This window comes from Macrobrachium nipponense, chromosome 7 (genome assembly GCF_015104395.2).
Source record: "Macrobrachium nipponense isolate FS-2020 chromosome 7, ASM1510439v2, whole genome shotgun sequence".
In the NCBI taxonomy this organism is placed as follows: domain Eukaryota; kingdom Metazoa; phylum Arthropoda; class Malacostraca; order Decapoda; family Palaemonidae; genus Macrobrachium; species Macrobrachium nipponense.
This window is the reverse complement of record NC_061109.1, coordinates 18659740-18676486: the sequence shown is the minus strand read 5'-3', so window position 1 is coordinate 18676486 and position 16747 is coordinate 18659740. Positions and strand designations below refer to the sequence as shown.

The 16747-nt window shown below is 35.5% G+C and overlaps 1 protein-coding gene across 1 annotated transcript in view; it reads left to right on the top strand.

Annotated features, from left to right (window-relative positions):
- The window catches only part of LOC135217733 (uncharacterized), a 15673-nt gene extending 452 nt beyond the window's left edge, over nucleotides 1–15221 (top strand). The window contains exons 2-4 of the mRNA XM_064253732.1: nucleotides 11720–12049; nucleotides 12395–12504; nucleotides 13446–15221. Of these exons, the coding sequence (XP_064109802.1) occupies nucleotides 11720–12049; nucleotides 12395–12504; nucleotides 13446–13644 (639 nt within the window). The 3' untranslated portion in view covers nucleotides 13645–15221. The remainder of the gene's footprint in view (nucleotides 1–11719; nucleotides 12050–12394; nucleotides 12505–13445) is intronic.
- Nucleotides 15222–16747: the final 1526 nt, after the last annotated feature.

Here is a 16747-nt window from a genome sequence, read left to right as displayed (position 1 = left end):
AGCTTTGTTTCGAAGACTCGTCCAAAAAAGTAGAATGTAACATTGAAAATGAGGTAAACTGTAACACTCCCACGAGTTGACAGATCCAAACTTCAGGAACATTTCTGGAGCAGATTTTCGAAGTATATTATTACAAATTCACTGAATTCTGTAGCTTTCGAGGAAGTTATTTATTTACCTTGCAAATTTTGCGAACGAATGGGACGATCACACTGGAAAGCCAAATGATTTCTGTATCCTTATTACAACACGCTTCAAAAAATCTTGATAAGAGGAGGTGTTTCGTCTTCCACATTTATCAGAACTTCATTTGTTCTTTGCACGTCCTGTTTCACATTCTCTGAGCTACCACGTGTGATTGCAAACTCGAGAATCAGTCAACCGTGTTTGATCAGTCTTTCGTGCCCTTCATTTCGATTATGTGGAGCTTTCAATCTTCCCCTGTCTCATTTTTATTTAACACGATTTCCAAAGTAAAAAAAAAAATATCTGTACACACCAAATATGTCATTCTACGAGTACTTAAGCGCTGTAAGGCATCGTAGTAGTTCTCTGGCTGATGTGAAGACATTACTCTAGAACTGATGTATTATCAGTAATAACGGAACAAAGCAATCATGACAGCGAATGACGCTTTTGATAACACGCCATTCCGCGGTAAGGCAGACATTTCATTAACCGCAAAGCTCTATAATCAAGACGTCAGGTACTACGTAATGTTCACTTTTTGCCGCTTCTTGTCATACTCTTGTCGTAATCCAGTTGTAAGGACCATTCAACCGCTACTAAAAGCGCTTACACGTGTTAGTCACTCGTCAATCCACGTATTTTCACTCTGGGAACTCGACTTTCGTAATTCTCATTCTTGTTAAAATGATTTGCCGTTGTTGGCGTCGGTATAAGGGCAAAAAATCACTCTTATTTCCTTGAGTTTCGCGACACCTTGTGACCCTTTACCTCTAACCCTTTACCAGAACGCTAAATTTCCTTGCAAGTTTCAGTAGTCCTCGTTCATCTTCTGTTTTATCCGGAAGTGTTTACTCTGGAGACTAAAACTGAAATAAAAATACAGTTAATTGGAAAATAAACCGAATACTGAAATCTTTAGAAAAACAATATGTTCATCTCTTTTGGTCGTGGGTAGGTCTGTCTTTCAAAATGGCCTATCAAGGAAAACAGAGCCTGATGTCACTTTGACGTTTGTGATTAAATATTTAAAATGATTTGCATTTTAGATCTGTCTGCGTTTAAGCATATACTTGACAGGTTTCCGTAAAAGTTCAGGAAGGGTTTATTTCAGAGAGAGAGAGAGAGAGAGAGAGAGAGGAGAGAGAGAGAGAGAGAGATCTACCGTAGCAAGGATAGTATTCCTTCGGCTCGTTTGCATTCAAAATATTACACTACATCGATACGCTGACAAGAACATTATGACAAAAACTATTATGTTTCTCTGGTTCTGCCCAGGGAAGAAGTTGCGTGTCAAGCACATTAGGAGAGATTATATAAATCAATTGTCAATTTAAGCGAGAGAGACTTATTTCTGTAATGCTTTTACAAAATGACCTTGGCGAACAAAAATAATCAGTAAATAAAAGATACTCGAGTGGATTGGGAAAAGCTTTCAGATGTCTTATTTATTTATCATTTTTCTGGTTTTATTAAACCGCTCCTTTACTTAATACTATAAAAATACGGATACGAAAGCTAATATGCAAACATTCGTTTCGTCTCATAAGGTATATAAATATATATATATACATATATATATATATATATATATTATATATATTATATATATATGTTTGTATATAGGTATATAGAATATATATATATATATATATATATATATATATATATGTATATGATATATATTATATATTATAATATATATATATATATATATAGATTTATCATTAGATGCTACAAATGTCTTTTAATATCTAATTCGCTCTACCTCGAATTGATATATTTTCATATATGTACCGAAGGGGAATTTTTAGTTGACGAAATTATTATCAACTAAAAATTCCCCCTCGGTACATATATGAAAATAAATCAATTCCGAGGTAGAGCGAATTAGATATTAAAGGACATTTGTAGCTCGAATGATTTATATTAATAATGGTGATGTGATAAAAAATATATTATATATATATATATATATATATATATATATATATATATATATATATATATGTGTGTGTGTGTGTGTGTGTGTGTGTGTATGTATATATATATATATATATATATATATATATATATATAATAAACAATTCCTTCTCTGATTATAATAAGAACTATCTTTTTAGCTAAATTTATTTCGAACAAACGTTAAATATTGTGGAAATTTTCAGTTTAAAGTATATCTCTCCTCCATCATATCAGATACACGTATTCCATTTTTTATATTCGAGTGAGGTCGAATAATAGAGCAGTTAAACAAATCGGAATAATGAGTTTGGTCGAATGAAGAAGTAGGTAATTGACGCACCTCTCATGAGGGATTTAGAGGAGACGCCATTTTCGATATTCTGTTGGATCCAATGGATACTCAGCGTGAAGTAAAACATTCTTAAAGAAAAGCAGAAGGCGATTGGATTCTATGACATTCTTCTGTGTTCTTTTGGCCTCCCTCCATTTATTTAACTAGTTGTAGCTTACAACTTCATATCTTATGAAAAAAAAATGTCTTTTATGGACTGAGTTATGTGTAGAAATCGTATCAGGTTAAATCGTAGAAATCGTATCAGGTTAAATCTGAAGTTGGTTTTAGGAAAATTTCTAAATGTGAATGACTTTGGGAGATTCTACCTGGAAGTTAAGCTGTTATATACCTCATCTACAGATGCCAGAAAAGGATGATTACGTACTGATAGAGCAATGTACCCAGAGAGAGAGAGAGAGAGAGAGAGAGAGAGAGAGAGAGAGAGAGAGAGAGAATCCGGAATCTAAAGGGAAGGTACGGACTGAACATTATTGCTTATGAATAAATCATCACAGACACAAAAAAGGGACGACCAATGGAATCCACGGTCACAGTCCGAGATCTACGGACAGAGGAAACCCGTCAAATGTAGCACGAGATCAGTCTGTTAGACAGACAGACCCCATCAGTCATATCTTCTGTCAGTCTCAGCAACTTTCGCTAAATTGTACTTTTGTTTGTTTGTGTGTATGGTGTTTTTCCGTGGTTATTCAGCAACGGGACCAACGGCTTTACGTGACTTGCGAACCACGCCGAGAGTGAACGTCTATCACCAGAAATACACATCTCCGACCCCTCAATGGAATGCCCGAGAATCGAACTCGCGGCCACCGGGGTGGCAGACCAAGACCAAACCGACCACGCCACTGAGGCGATGCCTTGTACCTTTAACGAAAGCGATTTTCCTTTATTTGTCATCTTGGCGGTTTGGGTTCGAAAGTGAAAACGTGGGATACTTCGCGATAAAAAGAATAAACTGTAAATAACATAATCAGATAAACATGTTCTCACGGGAGCCTCTTCCGATTTATTAAAAAAATAATGTTTTTTCAAGATAAATCAGACGAAATTAAAATTTATGTTACTTCCATGGGATCACCACCACCTGCCATTAAAGGTCAGGGAGTCTGGGTTCTCCTCGCAAGGACTTTGCTTTGTCACTATCAAGATTTCCTGCGGCTTCACAGGAATGCTACAGGCAGCTATGTGCACTCAGAGAGAGAGAGAGAGAGAGAGAGAGAGAGAGAGAGAGAGCTTTGAAATACTAGCTTCTACCGAGAAGATGAAAAGAGAGAGAGAGAGCTTTGAAATACTAGCTTCTACCGAGAAGATAAAAATGGTAACTATTTATGTTTGAAAGCTATAAGCTAAAGGGAACAGCAGAAAGTCAGAACCGCTTCATGTACATAAACATTGGCTACTGAAACTTGCAACAGACTCTAGAGGACAGGCGCGATCGGCCGCCGGTTCCCAGTCAACCCTGATGATTTTCGAGGGAAGTAGAATCGCGGAATGATTCTCGAACACGAAAACGGATTTTACGAATAAATGAAATGATGCTTAAAGGAAGATGTTAGCATCAAATCCTTATGATTAGAGTCAATGTAAAATGATCTTAAAGTAAACACTGAAGGAATTAACCGAATATTATTTCAGTTGCGAAGAACTTGTGTTTACTACACTGGATGATTTTAATTAATGCTATTTGTAAATAAACAATCGGTACCAAGATAAATCCTGCTTGTGAATCTGTCAATGACATGAAGAAGTGCCATTGACATGAAGAACTGTAATAGACATTAAGAATTACCATCGACATTAATTGAAAAACTGTCATGACACGAACTGTCATTGACATTGAGAACTGTCATTGACTTGAAGAACTGAAAGACATTAAGAACTGTCACTGACATGAAGAATTGCTATCGACATCGAGAACTATCATGACATGAAGAACTGTCATTGACTTGAGGAACTGTCAGAAATCAGCAGATTAGAAAATTGCTGTATTAATCTTTTAAGAAAAATCAACGGTACTGGAAAAAGTCGGAATTAGATATCTATTGAAATCTACAGTTCTGGAAAATGATTCGGCTAATCATCTACAGGATCTAAAAACTGGAAATTGAATTAATAATCTTCTACAAGAAATCAAGAAGCTTGACAATAAACCAATTAACCTCTTAGAAATTTGATAGACCTGAAAGGAATCGAGTCTTGAATCTACAAAAGACTAAAGGTATAAAGAATCGTCAACAGAAATCAACAGACCTGAAAAACTCCGAATAATTCGTCTACAGTCTACAAAAAAACCTGCAGGCTCCAATAAATATATGACCGAAACAGCTATCTAGAGAAACCAACAGTCACACATGTATATACCAGAATAAACCAGCTACATTAAAAGCAACTGACCTACAAAAATACTGGATCTGTCGCCTACTAAAAAAAAAAAAAGTTGTAGAAATGAATTAAATTTTCCTAGAGGAGGAGAGAATGCAAACGGTGCCACTTACCTGTCGCGTCACCTGGAAACTTGTTTGCCCCTTGATCTATGTATGTGTACTTTCGAATAAGAGCGGTCCCTTCCCCCGAAAAAGGACCATTGCCTGCTTGCGTGAGAGAGAGAGAAGAGAAGGGGAGAGAGAGAGAGAGAGAGAGAGAGAGAGAGAGAGAGGAAAAACATTTACAACTGAGAATCAGTATGATGTCATGAGAGAGAGAGAGAGAGAAGGGAAGGTTGAAAGCAAGGTGTATTATCAATTTTCCTTTCATTCGTTTTATAATTCATTGATATTAAGTTCAAATTAGCCAGCCAACCTACAAAACAGTATCATGACTTTTGCAAGTTGTTAATAATAATAATAATAATAATAATAATAATAATAATAATAATAATAATAATAATAATAATAATATTATTATTATTATTATTATTATTATTATTATTATTATTATTATTATTATTATTATTATGAAGCCAGGAACTAAACTTACACTTAATATGTAAACCTTTACTGGGCCCTTAAAAAGTTGCACACGCACACACACACAAAATAAAATTTTGACTTTTCCCTTCGACCACCAAGCTTTGGCATTTTATCACTTCCTTAGTTAGGGAACAAAATCATTTCTTGACATTTTTATTTTCGTGGGAAATTTAATACTGATAATGCAATAGAAAGATAACAGGGTTATCATTCTCAAGAAAAATTAATTTGACATTCAGTCACCTACGCCTTATATTAACTAATTTCTCATGGATTTTCATGAGAAACTGTAAAAAAAAATTGGTTACTTTTGTGGAAGAAAAATTATTATATATATATATATATATATATAATATATATATATGTGTGTGTGTGTGTGTGTGTGTGATGGTGTGTGTATGTATGTGGTGTGTGTGTGTATTTATGTATGTATATATATATATCATATATATATATATATATATATATACCTATATATATATATATAATATATAATTTTTCTTCCACAAAAGTAACCAATTTATATATATATATATATATAAGTGTGTGTGTGTGTGTGTGTGTGTGTGGTGTGTGTGTGTGTGTGTGTGTATTAAGTAAGACTGATTATTTGATGATGATGTCAATACTGTCTAGAAATAAAGTTGAATCGGAAATACAATAGTCACCCTGATAACTTTGGACTACCCACATACTGTTTTCTTCAATTGGGTTTAAGGCAAACCAACCTAGTCTGCGTTGTTTGAATCATTTCAGCTGATGTCTCCTTGTGGTAGGGGGTGTGAGAATACTACCACCGTAGGTCCTGCGTGTCGCAAAAGAAGATTAAAAGGACAGCTGCTGCCTTGCAGTCTTACTTTTTAGTAAAAGGCTAGGCCCACCGCCAATAACAGTGGAAACTGCTGTCTTGCAGTTTTACTTTTTAGTAAAAGGTTTGGTCCAACGCCAATAACTGTGGAAACTGCTGCCTTGCACGTGGACTTTTTATTCAAAGGCGAGGCCCACTGTCAATAACTGTGGTTGATGACAGCAAGGGCATGCGGTCGTAAAAACCCTTTGCCAAATGATAAACCATGCGTGATGTTGTAAGGAAAGGCGTATCAGGCAACCGACCCCTTAGTGTAGGGATAACGGTGGGAAAGAAGAATATTTCAGCTGATGATTCCAAAAGAAATGTGTATCTGCATTTCAAACCTATGTACTGTTTTTTACAGGACGCACAACACGATTAGAAAGTATTGCTATTCTACCACTCATGTTTTCAGAAAAGTTAAAGAACCTAGAGAATTATCTCTATTCATTATATCAGAAATTATGCTGCTCATTCATTAAAATATAAATCGTTTTATGTTACAAGCAATGGCAGTTATATCATTTTATAGTTAAGAAAAGTTAATATCAGCATTTGAATGAGAGGCCAAGCTTCGGCGAGCTTGAAATTCAAGCCGATTTTTGCACACTAACACTCTCATTTCAAATTCTTAGAAGTAGGTATGATTAACATATAAGGGACTGAGTCGCCGCTTTTAGCTTATTTATTTATCGCCAGTTTATCTGTTTATCGCCTTTTTCAAATCATATATAAAAAAGTTTGATAAAATACAAACTTTAGATAGCGAGGAATCAAAGAACTGAACTCAACCAAAGCAGAGTGACGCAACGATGATAACCAAAACTAACATCGTCTAACTCAGCTTATTTTATGGAACTTCGGGAGTCGAAATACGTTATACCTTTGTGACTCCAATCTTCAAGGATGTTCAAAGGCAGTAGTTTAAAGTCACATTTCTACAGCTACCTTATTCTTGAGTTGGATAAAGCTGATATCTGGACTATTCCTTAAGATTATTTTTCCTTAAAAAGACGAGTCCCCTCTTCTGCAGATGGCTGACGTCCTATGCTGTCTTCCTGTTGGGGGGAGATTGACAGCTATCACAAATGAAAGTGAAATAGCGCTGACAGTTTTTATTGATTAAATTATTATCAAAGCATGCTTGTACAGATATTGTTTATACCTTAGACGTATGCAATTACGTCCAATGGGCAAAAACACGAAATTCTTCCATTGCCTAATCTCCTACACATGCCGTGCTGAGCTTCATCAAATGCACAATTAAGAGCTTGATATGGAAATGTACTGAAAGCGTTGATTCCATCTAAATGGGACTGGATAGATTATGTAGAATACCAGTCTCTTTTAAGCAAGCATTCGATCCTGCTGAGGCTATCACGTTTCGCACACACCATCAGCAGTGATACTCAGTGGAGCCATTCAGTAACGTAAACAAGGCGTGATCCGACCTCCACTCTACTTGGGGTGCCTGCTAAAATCTGCACGCAAATGGAGAGTTGTTTCACCAACGAAAATGAAAATAAATACGCCCTACTTTATATAAAACAAATCTGTACTGTTTAACATGCACATTATTCATTTGTTATATTTCCACCCTAATAAATAAATCATAAATATTTTATCCTAACATTCCTGTGATTTTAACTCGGCGCGAAACCCCTTTTTCAGAAACTTTTAGGCTTTTCCATAGGGTTTTCTTACAACGCCTCCCCCGACCCGCCGCCCATCACCCCCGCGACAAGAACAACAGCAAGAACAACAACAAAGTAGTTTGTAGGGTTATTTCCCGAATAGGTGTAAAATCAATAAAAAATGTAACCACTGTACTTGTTGGTCAGAGCGTAAAAAATTTCACCCCATCGATAGCTGCTATTATTTTTATTTTGGAAACAACAACGATCATAGTACTAATAATAATAGCAATGATCACTTATCTTAGTTATAGCCCCTTTGAAAAGAGGTCAGAGTTGAACCATCCTTATGTCTGCGACAGAGGAATTGCTATTTACTAATTCACGCCTGACGCAGACATGACCGCTACGCCCAAATGCACTCTGCTGGCAAATAGTGTGACAGAGTCAAGTTGCTGGTTTCGCGTTGGCACAAACACGTCACGGACCCTGCAGCATTCTTCCACGTTCTTCCACGACACTTTCAAAACACGCTGCTAGTCTGCTCGATATTAGCTCGACATGCCCGGTTCATGGTTCCTGGTTCTGGTTCTGGTTCTTGGTTCCTGGTTCTGGTCCTTGGCTCCTGGTTTATGGTTCTGGTTCTTCGTTCATGGTTCCTGGTTCTTTGTTTCAGGTTCATGATTCCTGGTTCTTATTCCTGATTCATGGTTCCTGGTTCATGTTTCCTAGTTCCTGTTTCATGGTTGCTAGTTTTAGTTCCTGGTTCATGTTTCCTGGTTCTGGTTCATGATTCCTAGTTCTGATTTCTGGTTCCTAATTTTGGTTCCTGGTTCATGTTTCCTGGTTCTGGTTAATGATTCATGGTTCTGATTCCTGATTTCTGGTTCATGTTTCCTGTTTCATGGTACCTATTCTTAGTTCCTGGTTCATGATTCCTGGTTCTGGCGCCTAGTTATTGATTCTAATTCCCGGTTCTAGTTCCTGGTACCCCTAGGTTCTCTTTGGAAGCAGCGATGTGACAGGCTCGCTCTAGATAAAAATGGATACAGAACAGAAAGAAGATGATATAATCATTCAGTTTCTTTTTCAATCGAATCTTGTTTTCTGATTTTGTTTCGCTAATTATTTCACGTGTTCAACTTGATTGATTCTAGATCCATATAGACAGATCATCTGGCATTCCAGTATCATTTGAACCGAAGCTCTTGCTGCGATATGACGAAGATATTTCAAAATATTTCTAATTACCGTACTAAATGCGTCAACATTATTTTCAGTACTAGTACAAGTCAGTGCCTATATTATGCCGTCCGGTTCATAAATACAAATATACAGTCTTCCTGAGAAAAAATATATATATAAACAGGATATTAATGATAATAAAAAAGGGTTAGTTCATTTTTTTAAAAATCTGAGGATTCCTCGCAGAGAGAAAATAGAGTTTAGAATTATGTCATAATCTTAAGAAAGAGAGAGAGAGAGAGAGAGAGAGAGAGAGAGAGAGAGAGTAAAGAAAAAAAATAATCTCTGAATGTCCGATGAAAGTGACCAGTTCATATCGCAAATCTGAACAGGACCTCTAAGAACGGGTGGAAAAAAACTTTGACCTTTGAAAAGCTCAGCTGATGGATTTGTCGAGGAGAGAGAGAGACCGAAGTGACCATTCTCTCTCTCCTCTCTCTCTCTCTCTCTCTATATATATATATATATATATATATATATATATATAAAATATATATATATATATATATGTGTGTGTGTGTGTGTGTGTATATGATATATTATTATATATATATATATATATATATATATATATATATATATATATGTATTTATATATATATATAAGATATATATTATATATATATGTTTTATTTACAATTATATATATATATATATATATATATACTATATATATATATTTTTATATATATATATATATATATATATATATATATATATATATATATATATATATATATATATATATATATAATGCCATCTTATTCATTCTAAATGTAAACGAATTGTTAGTAGTATGGTAAATCCCCTCTTTCTTTGTTATTATATTTGCTATAGCTTTTAAAAGTCGAGTTCTCTCTCTCTCTCTCTGTCTGTTTTATCGTCGTGATATACCATCTAAATATAAATAGTTTCTTCATATTTGTTAGAAATTTATAGTTTTAGAAAACCCTCTCTCTTTCTGTCTCTCATTGGCTTGGTGTTCCTTACCACCAAACCTCCCTTTCAATCTTATCGTCGTCGAGATAAAAGAGACCGAGTATGCGTCAAGTCAAGCCGATTCGGCAAACCAATGATCCGAACGGTGTACATAACGTCATACGGCCGATGTAACGTATCTGTAGCAGAACCGATCCGGTCCGGGCAAGTTTTTGCTCGGGTATTGTCTGAGTGAAATGAAAAGGCGGGCGTGTAACCGCCTCTCCGTTCGTCGATTAGTTCACGGGACGGGCGTTTGGTGAGCATGGGTAAAAAGGTGGTGATTTGCCCTCTCTCTCTCTCTGTACACACACACACACACATATATATATATATATATATATATATATATATATATATATATATATATATATATATATATATATATATGCACACACACACATATATATACATATACGTGTATATATATATATATATATATATATATATATATATATATATATATATATATATATATATATATATGCACGCACACACACAAACACACACACACACACATATATATATATATATATATATATATATATATATATATATATGCTTAAAAAATCACAGTAGATGCACGTGACTTCATTAAATAAGCGAATACCACAGGAAAATGATAGTCAGAAATCCAAGCGCTTTCGTCTTTACTAAGACATTGTCAAGGAGAGAATGAAATACAATTGGAGAGAAAAGTCTCAGGTACACAACAAGATCAAGAATACCAGATGGTTAACTGTCAAAATGGTAAAAATTAAAAGATTATACAGGATTATCGGATATCACACGGTCACAAACCTAAACAGATTTGACCCTAACCGAAATTACAAAGTATTCCTTTATTTACAGTTCCAAAACATGTAAAAACTTAATACATTAATTTTGTTGCTTATATTTATCTACAACTTTTTTCATTATGAAAGCATCAAGTTTAAATAAACTAAGACTTAAATTTAGAACATTTCCATTATTTGACTTGATGAAACAAGATTCAATGATATTGCTTTTAACTGTGTCATTACATGGGATTAAGGCTCTTGCTTGACTCCAGTTAATAGGATGATCTAAATCTCTCATATGTTCGAATAATGCATTCGATATTTGCCCAGTTCTCACAGAATATTGGTGCTGGTTGAGACGTTGTGAAAGAGATTTACCGGTCTGTCCGTACTAGACTTAATACACTTTTTGCAAGGAATTTCATATTTGCAGCCTGGAAGATCTTTAGGAAATTTTTTTATTACTAAACTGTGTGTATATATATATATATATATATATATATATATATATATATATATATACATACATATATATATATATATATATATATATATATATATATATATATATATATATATATATATATTATGTAAGCATCGCATCTGTACGTCGGTGTGTTCGTTCGACTCCTCCAAAGTCTGGAGTCCGAAATACCAAACTAGCTCTTAATAATAATAAAATAATAATAATAATAATAATAATAATAATAATAATAATCGACCTACAAAATTTAATATATTTTTCCCACCCGCAGATGATCTGCCTAATCCTGAGTGCGTTGGCAGCCACGGCAGTAGCCGAGCAGCTGCCTCTAATCCAGCCGGCGGGATATCAGATCCAGACACCGGCCGTGCCCTTTACAGCCGAGGAAGTCTTGGCGCAGCCTTCACAGCAGTACCTGACTCCTGACCTCTCTGCTGTGGCTTCTGCTCCTACTATCCCTGGTCAGCTTTACGTTGAGCCTTCTGCTGTCGCCGCGCCTGTGCAGCAGACGTACGAACAACCCGACGTAGGTCTAGCTGCTGCTGCTCCTTCTCAGGGCTACCAACAGCCAATCCAGACTTACGCAGCTCCCGAGTATCAGGTAACGGGGAGAGATTTTAAATATATGCAGTTCTTTCTAATTGATTTAGTTTGCCAAGCCTCCGTTGATAATAAACGCTAGAGAGTAAGAAAAAGACGTAGCAAGTCATAACTGACTAGGTCAAATTCACTACTCCAAATTTTCATGTCGGTTACTCTGGTTTGCAAAAGTCGACTTCATTTGTCTCGCTGATTTTATATATAATTCATCTACTTCATTCTTCGTTCATTTTCATCAATATTTTACCATTCTTCTCTGCCCTGAAACAGCATTGTCTCTTCCGAAGCTCCGTTCTGAGCAATTTCTGATAACTTTTCTATTTTTTTTTTTTTAATCTTCATCCAGGCGCCTGCGCAATACGACTTCGCCTACACCGTCAGCGCATATGACCCAGTGGGCAACAAGGTCGATTTCGGACACAGTGAACAGAGGAACGATGCCCATACCACTGGAAGGTAAGGTGTCACTATTATTACTACGAATATTAGTACTAGTACCAATAGTACTGTTTATAGTACTAATAGTGAATAGAGGCAGGGGGAATCTTTAGACTAAGGGCAGACACGTCTTTTTGCATTGCGTCATTAGATATAAATAATGGAAAATAAAGTCATATATAAAATAAATGATCGAAAATGATAATTTTTTTAAAATATAGGCCAAGGAGAAAGACAAAACAATTACAGAATATCAATCACAAAGAAATTAATTAAAAGCGCTTTAATAATAATAATAATAATAATAATAATAATAATAATAATAATAATAATAATAATAAGAAAATAAAAAGCTAATATTGTTATGTTAACCGTAAGAAAGCTAGCGTGAAATGATTACCTTAAACTTACTTAAATAATTAGGGAGCCCAATTCAGCTATGGTAACAGTACCTAAGTTAAATACAAATAAACATGCAAATATAAAAGTATCTTGAATTTCTTAATGTAAGCTCATAGTGGTAATGGAGAATTGAAAAAGTTTGAATAAATTGTAAGTGAATAATGGCTCAGGGAATTATTAGTTTTAAATGGAAGAATATAGTGTCATTGTGGACGTCCCATTTCTGCTCCTGCACCTGCCTCCTATCTCATTCTTTGCGAATCTCTCTCCCTCTCCTACATATTTCCATCTATTTCAGTGTATTAGTTTATAGAATTCGTCAACAAAGCTGCTCTGTTTACAAAAGTTCCATACACCACAGTTTCCCATAAATTTTTATTTTCTTCTAGTTCATTATCCTTCCTTTTTCACCCACTTCCTCCTAGAATCGTTCTTCTAGTTCATTATCCTTCCTTTTTCATCCACTTCCTCCTAGAATCGTTCTTTCCATTAAATACGCGTCACTCTATCCACCTTTTCTTCGCATAATCACGAAAACTATTCCCTTTTCTCTCCAGTTACTACGTCCTGCTACCCGATAGCCGAGTAATGCGCGTCGAATACTATGTCGACGAGACTGGATTCCATCCCACTTACACCTACGAAGGGGAAGCTGTCTACCCCGAAGCCTCTGCAGCTCTAGCAGTGCCCGTGCAGCAGCCATCACAGCTTTATTCACAGCCGTCGCAGCTTTATTCACAGCCAGGAAGAAAGTAGGGAAAATGGTAAACGCGTAAGTGTGGCAGAGGGAGAAAACGGAGCCACCACGAAACGACGCCGAAGAGCCTCGAGAAGAAGGTTTAGGATTCGGCGGTGAGGGAGGAATGTTCCCGAGGGTTACGAGATATAAGGTTGCCAAGAAGGAAATCTGTAGAAGATAGGAAAGGAGAGAGTTATTCACATTGTTAAGGGGAAAGTGTAAGGGCTCAGAGAGAGAGAGAGAGAGAGAGAGAGAGAGAGAGAGAGATTGATGTCGGTATTAGGCCTAAGCTACAAATGTTCTCATTCAGGGGCAAATAAATTATCTAAACATTTTGAATCATTCTACGTAAACTGAATCACGTTTCAAAATCGGTTATAATTTTAATAGTAAGTCAGTTATTGCATTCACCGTCTCAAAGGCGTTACACCGGTAGACGTCACTGTCTACCTGAAGCCGTTAAACCGATAACCACAGCGCAGTTGGCGAGGAAATCAATAGACCAATATCAAACGACATAGCGATCATATCTTTCGAGAGCTATGTTAAGTGATCCCGACCGACTTTAAAAAGTAGACTTTATTCTTTAAGCCTCACTATCTATGTATTAATTAGAACTGGTCAACCACATCACTGATAAGGCCTAAGCCTAATTGAAATGTGATGCCATACAAGAGAGAGAGAGAGAGAGAGAGAGAGAGAGATCCTTTGAATTGACGTGATACCAAAAATGTATGTAAGATAAGGAGCCACTTACCTTTCCCTTATAGTCAGAAAGTTTTTCTCCGTCAACAACAAGAAAAAAGAAGAAGAAACATTTACCTTAGAGTTTAATGTACATTTGGCTGCGTTCACTTGTTATAACAAGTGAAGCATAACAACTTTCATAACATCGTCTTACATGTTTCCTTCAACCCGCTCAATTTGTCAGATCCAATGATTATTTTTCTATCCTCTTTTGTTTCATGCGCTTTAATTGGCAATTACATATGTACTGGTTATTATAAATTAACTATTATTAACTGATTGTGGTTGATTGAAAAATATTGTCTCGGTGAATATTTTACCCAAGCTTTTCTGCTTTATAATTAGACCTATAGGCTTACTTGAAAAAAGTACACATTATATCCGTGTGTTTCTGAAACTATAAGATAAGAAATTCTTTTATAATTGGAGATACATTTTCATAAAATACTACGAAATATTTTTTTTACTGTGTTGATCTATTTGTGATATTTTATCTCGTTATCTTGTTACGTTTGTAACTTTTATTGTCTTCATCTAATTCTTTCTCCAGTTATATTCTTCCTTCTCTCTGAATATTTCTGGTCTTATATATTTCTGATTTATGCAATTGAATCTGTTCTTGACTTTCTAAATTCCTCTTTCTCTTCACACACTTTCTGCAATTTTTCTTTTCTTTCCACTTCTCTCATGTTGTGACGTTTTGACTTTTTTTTTCTAACTCTCTACATGAGAGAGACCTAAGGAGCCTACCCTGTTATAGTGACGCCGTGCTGTCGCAGGCGTTGATATTTTTTATATTTTTTATATAACTTTGTAAGTTTTTCTAAATAAAAGATAATGATTATGACGTCCACATTCATTTTCCCAGTGTTTCCTTCACCCACGGTGATAATTATACAAGCCTTGTTCATGTGCGTTTGAGTATTTTCGTTTGCGAAGAGTGTATAAGTCACCTTCATTCCCAAAAAACCATTAAAATAAAAAAAACAGGTTAAGAAGTACGGAATCCTCATAACTATACATTTGAAAAAATTAAAACATGAATATTTATAAGAGCTTGCAATTCCTTATTGATATTTAATACCGTAAGAAAAAAAAAAAAATAAGGACATGTAGCCTGTTTGATGCTTAAACAGACAGACAGGACATCGAAAACTGACTAGATGAACAGAGGTTTCGCTGATTGTTAGACCTAGAGTCCTATACCATAGACCTAGTTGTGTGCAAAGCTAGACCATAGACTCTTGCAAAAGCCTTGTAATGCAAAAGCTTTGCAAATCGTAAGCATTTTTGAGTAAAGCCACACCAAAACCTCTCGTCTTTCAGGCTCATAGTTATTCTATATCAACAAGGAGCCATGTTTGAAAAAGAGGTGCAGCGACTAGGCCTAACTTTAAGTAGTCTAAAGTCAATTTTACCAAAGCTGGTACCCATAGTAATTACTAATAATATATAGGACTCTTGGATTCGAACCTGGGAACCAATTCCAAGGGTTCGAGAGTCCCCTCGCCACGTCCAGGTGGTCCCCAGCCGAGGGGATGGGGCTAGAAATCAGAGCTTACCTGTTGCCGCTGACTATTTTTCTCATTTTAAATTCCATTTGTTAAATAAATTCTGTGTCAATATCAGAATTGAACATAAAATTAAGAACGAATGATTATCTTTTATTTTTAGCTGAAGTTCGCATAAAAGTTGTTGATACTCAAAAATCAATCAAATGAACATGGCTAGTACTTATCGAGTTCCACCTGTCATGTTCGCCAACTTCATTCTCTGATGATGGTCGTAGATTATTATTTTTTGTGGTATTAACCCCTTCAGGGCCATCACCAACAATGTCATGCATGTCTCGGTATTAATTACAATATATCATAAGTAGTGTAAGTTTTAATATAAACGTTTAAGGAATTATAGTCTTCTTCCCAGCTGGAATTATAGTAAGACAAAAATAGATATTTGAATAATTTGATCATTAATCTTGCACTAGTATTGAAACAATAATAAATATAAACACGGGCAAGTAGCAGAAGGGACGGAAATGGTAATAGTACTTATTGCCTTAATGATTTTTACTTTGGAAATATGCAATTACCGTATATCAATAGCTCTCCTCTTGGACCCATCTTTGCCGGTATCTTCATGTGCTCGCTGGAAGAGCAAATGCTTGATTCTTGTCCCCTTAGTTACCATCCACTATTTTATAAACAGTATGTTGACGACACGTTTGCTCTCTGTAGAAGTCGGTTTGACGTCGAGAGGTTTTTAACTTTCATCAACTCATTTCACCCTAACATCAAATTCACCATTGAACACGAAACCAACAATCAGTTGCATTTTTTAGATATTTTAATTACACGCTCCTCTCAAGGAATC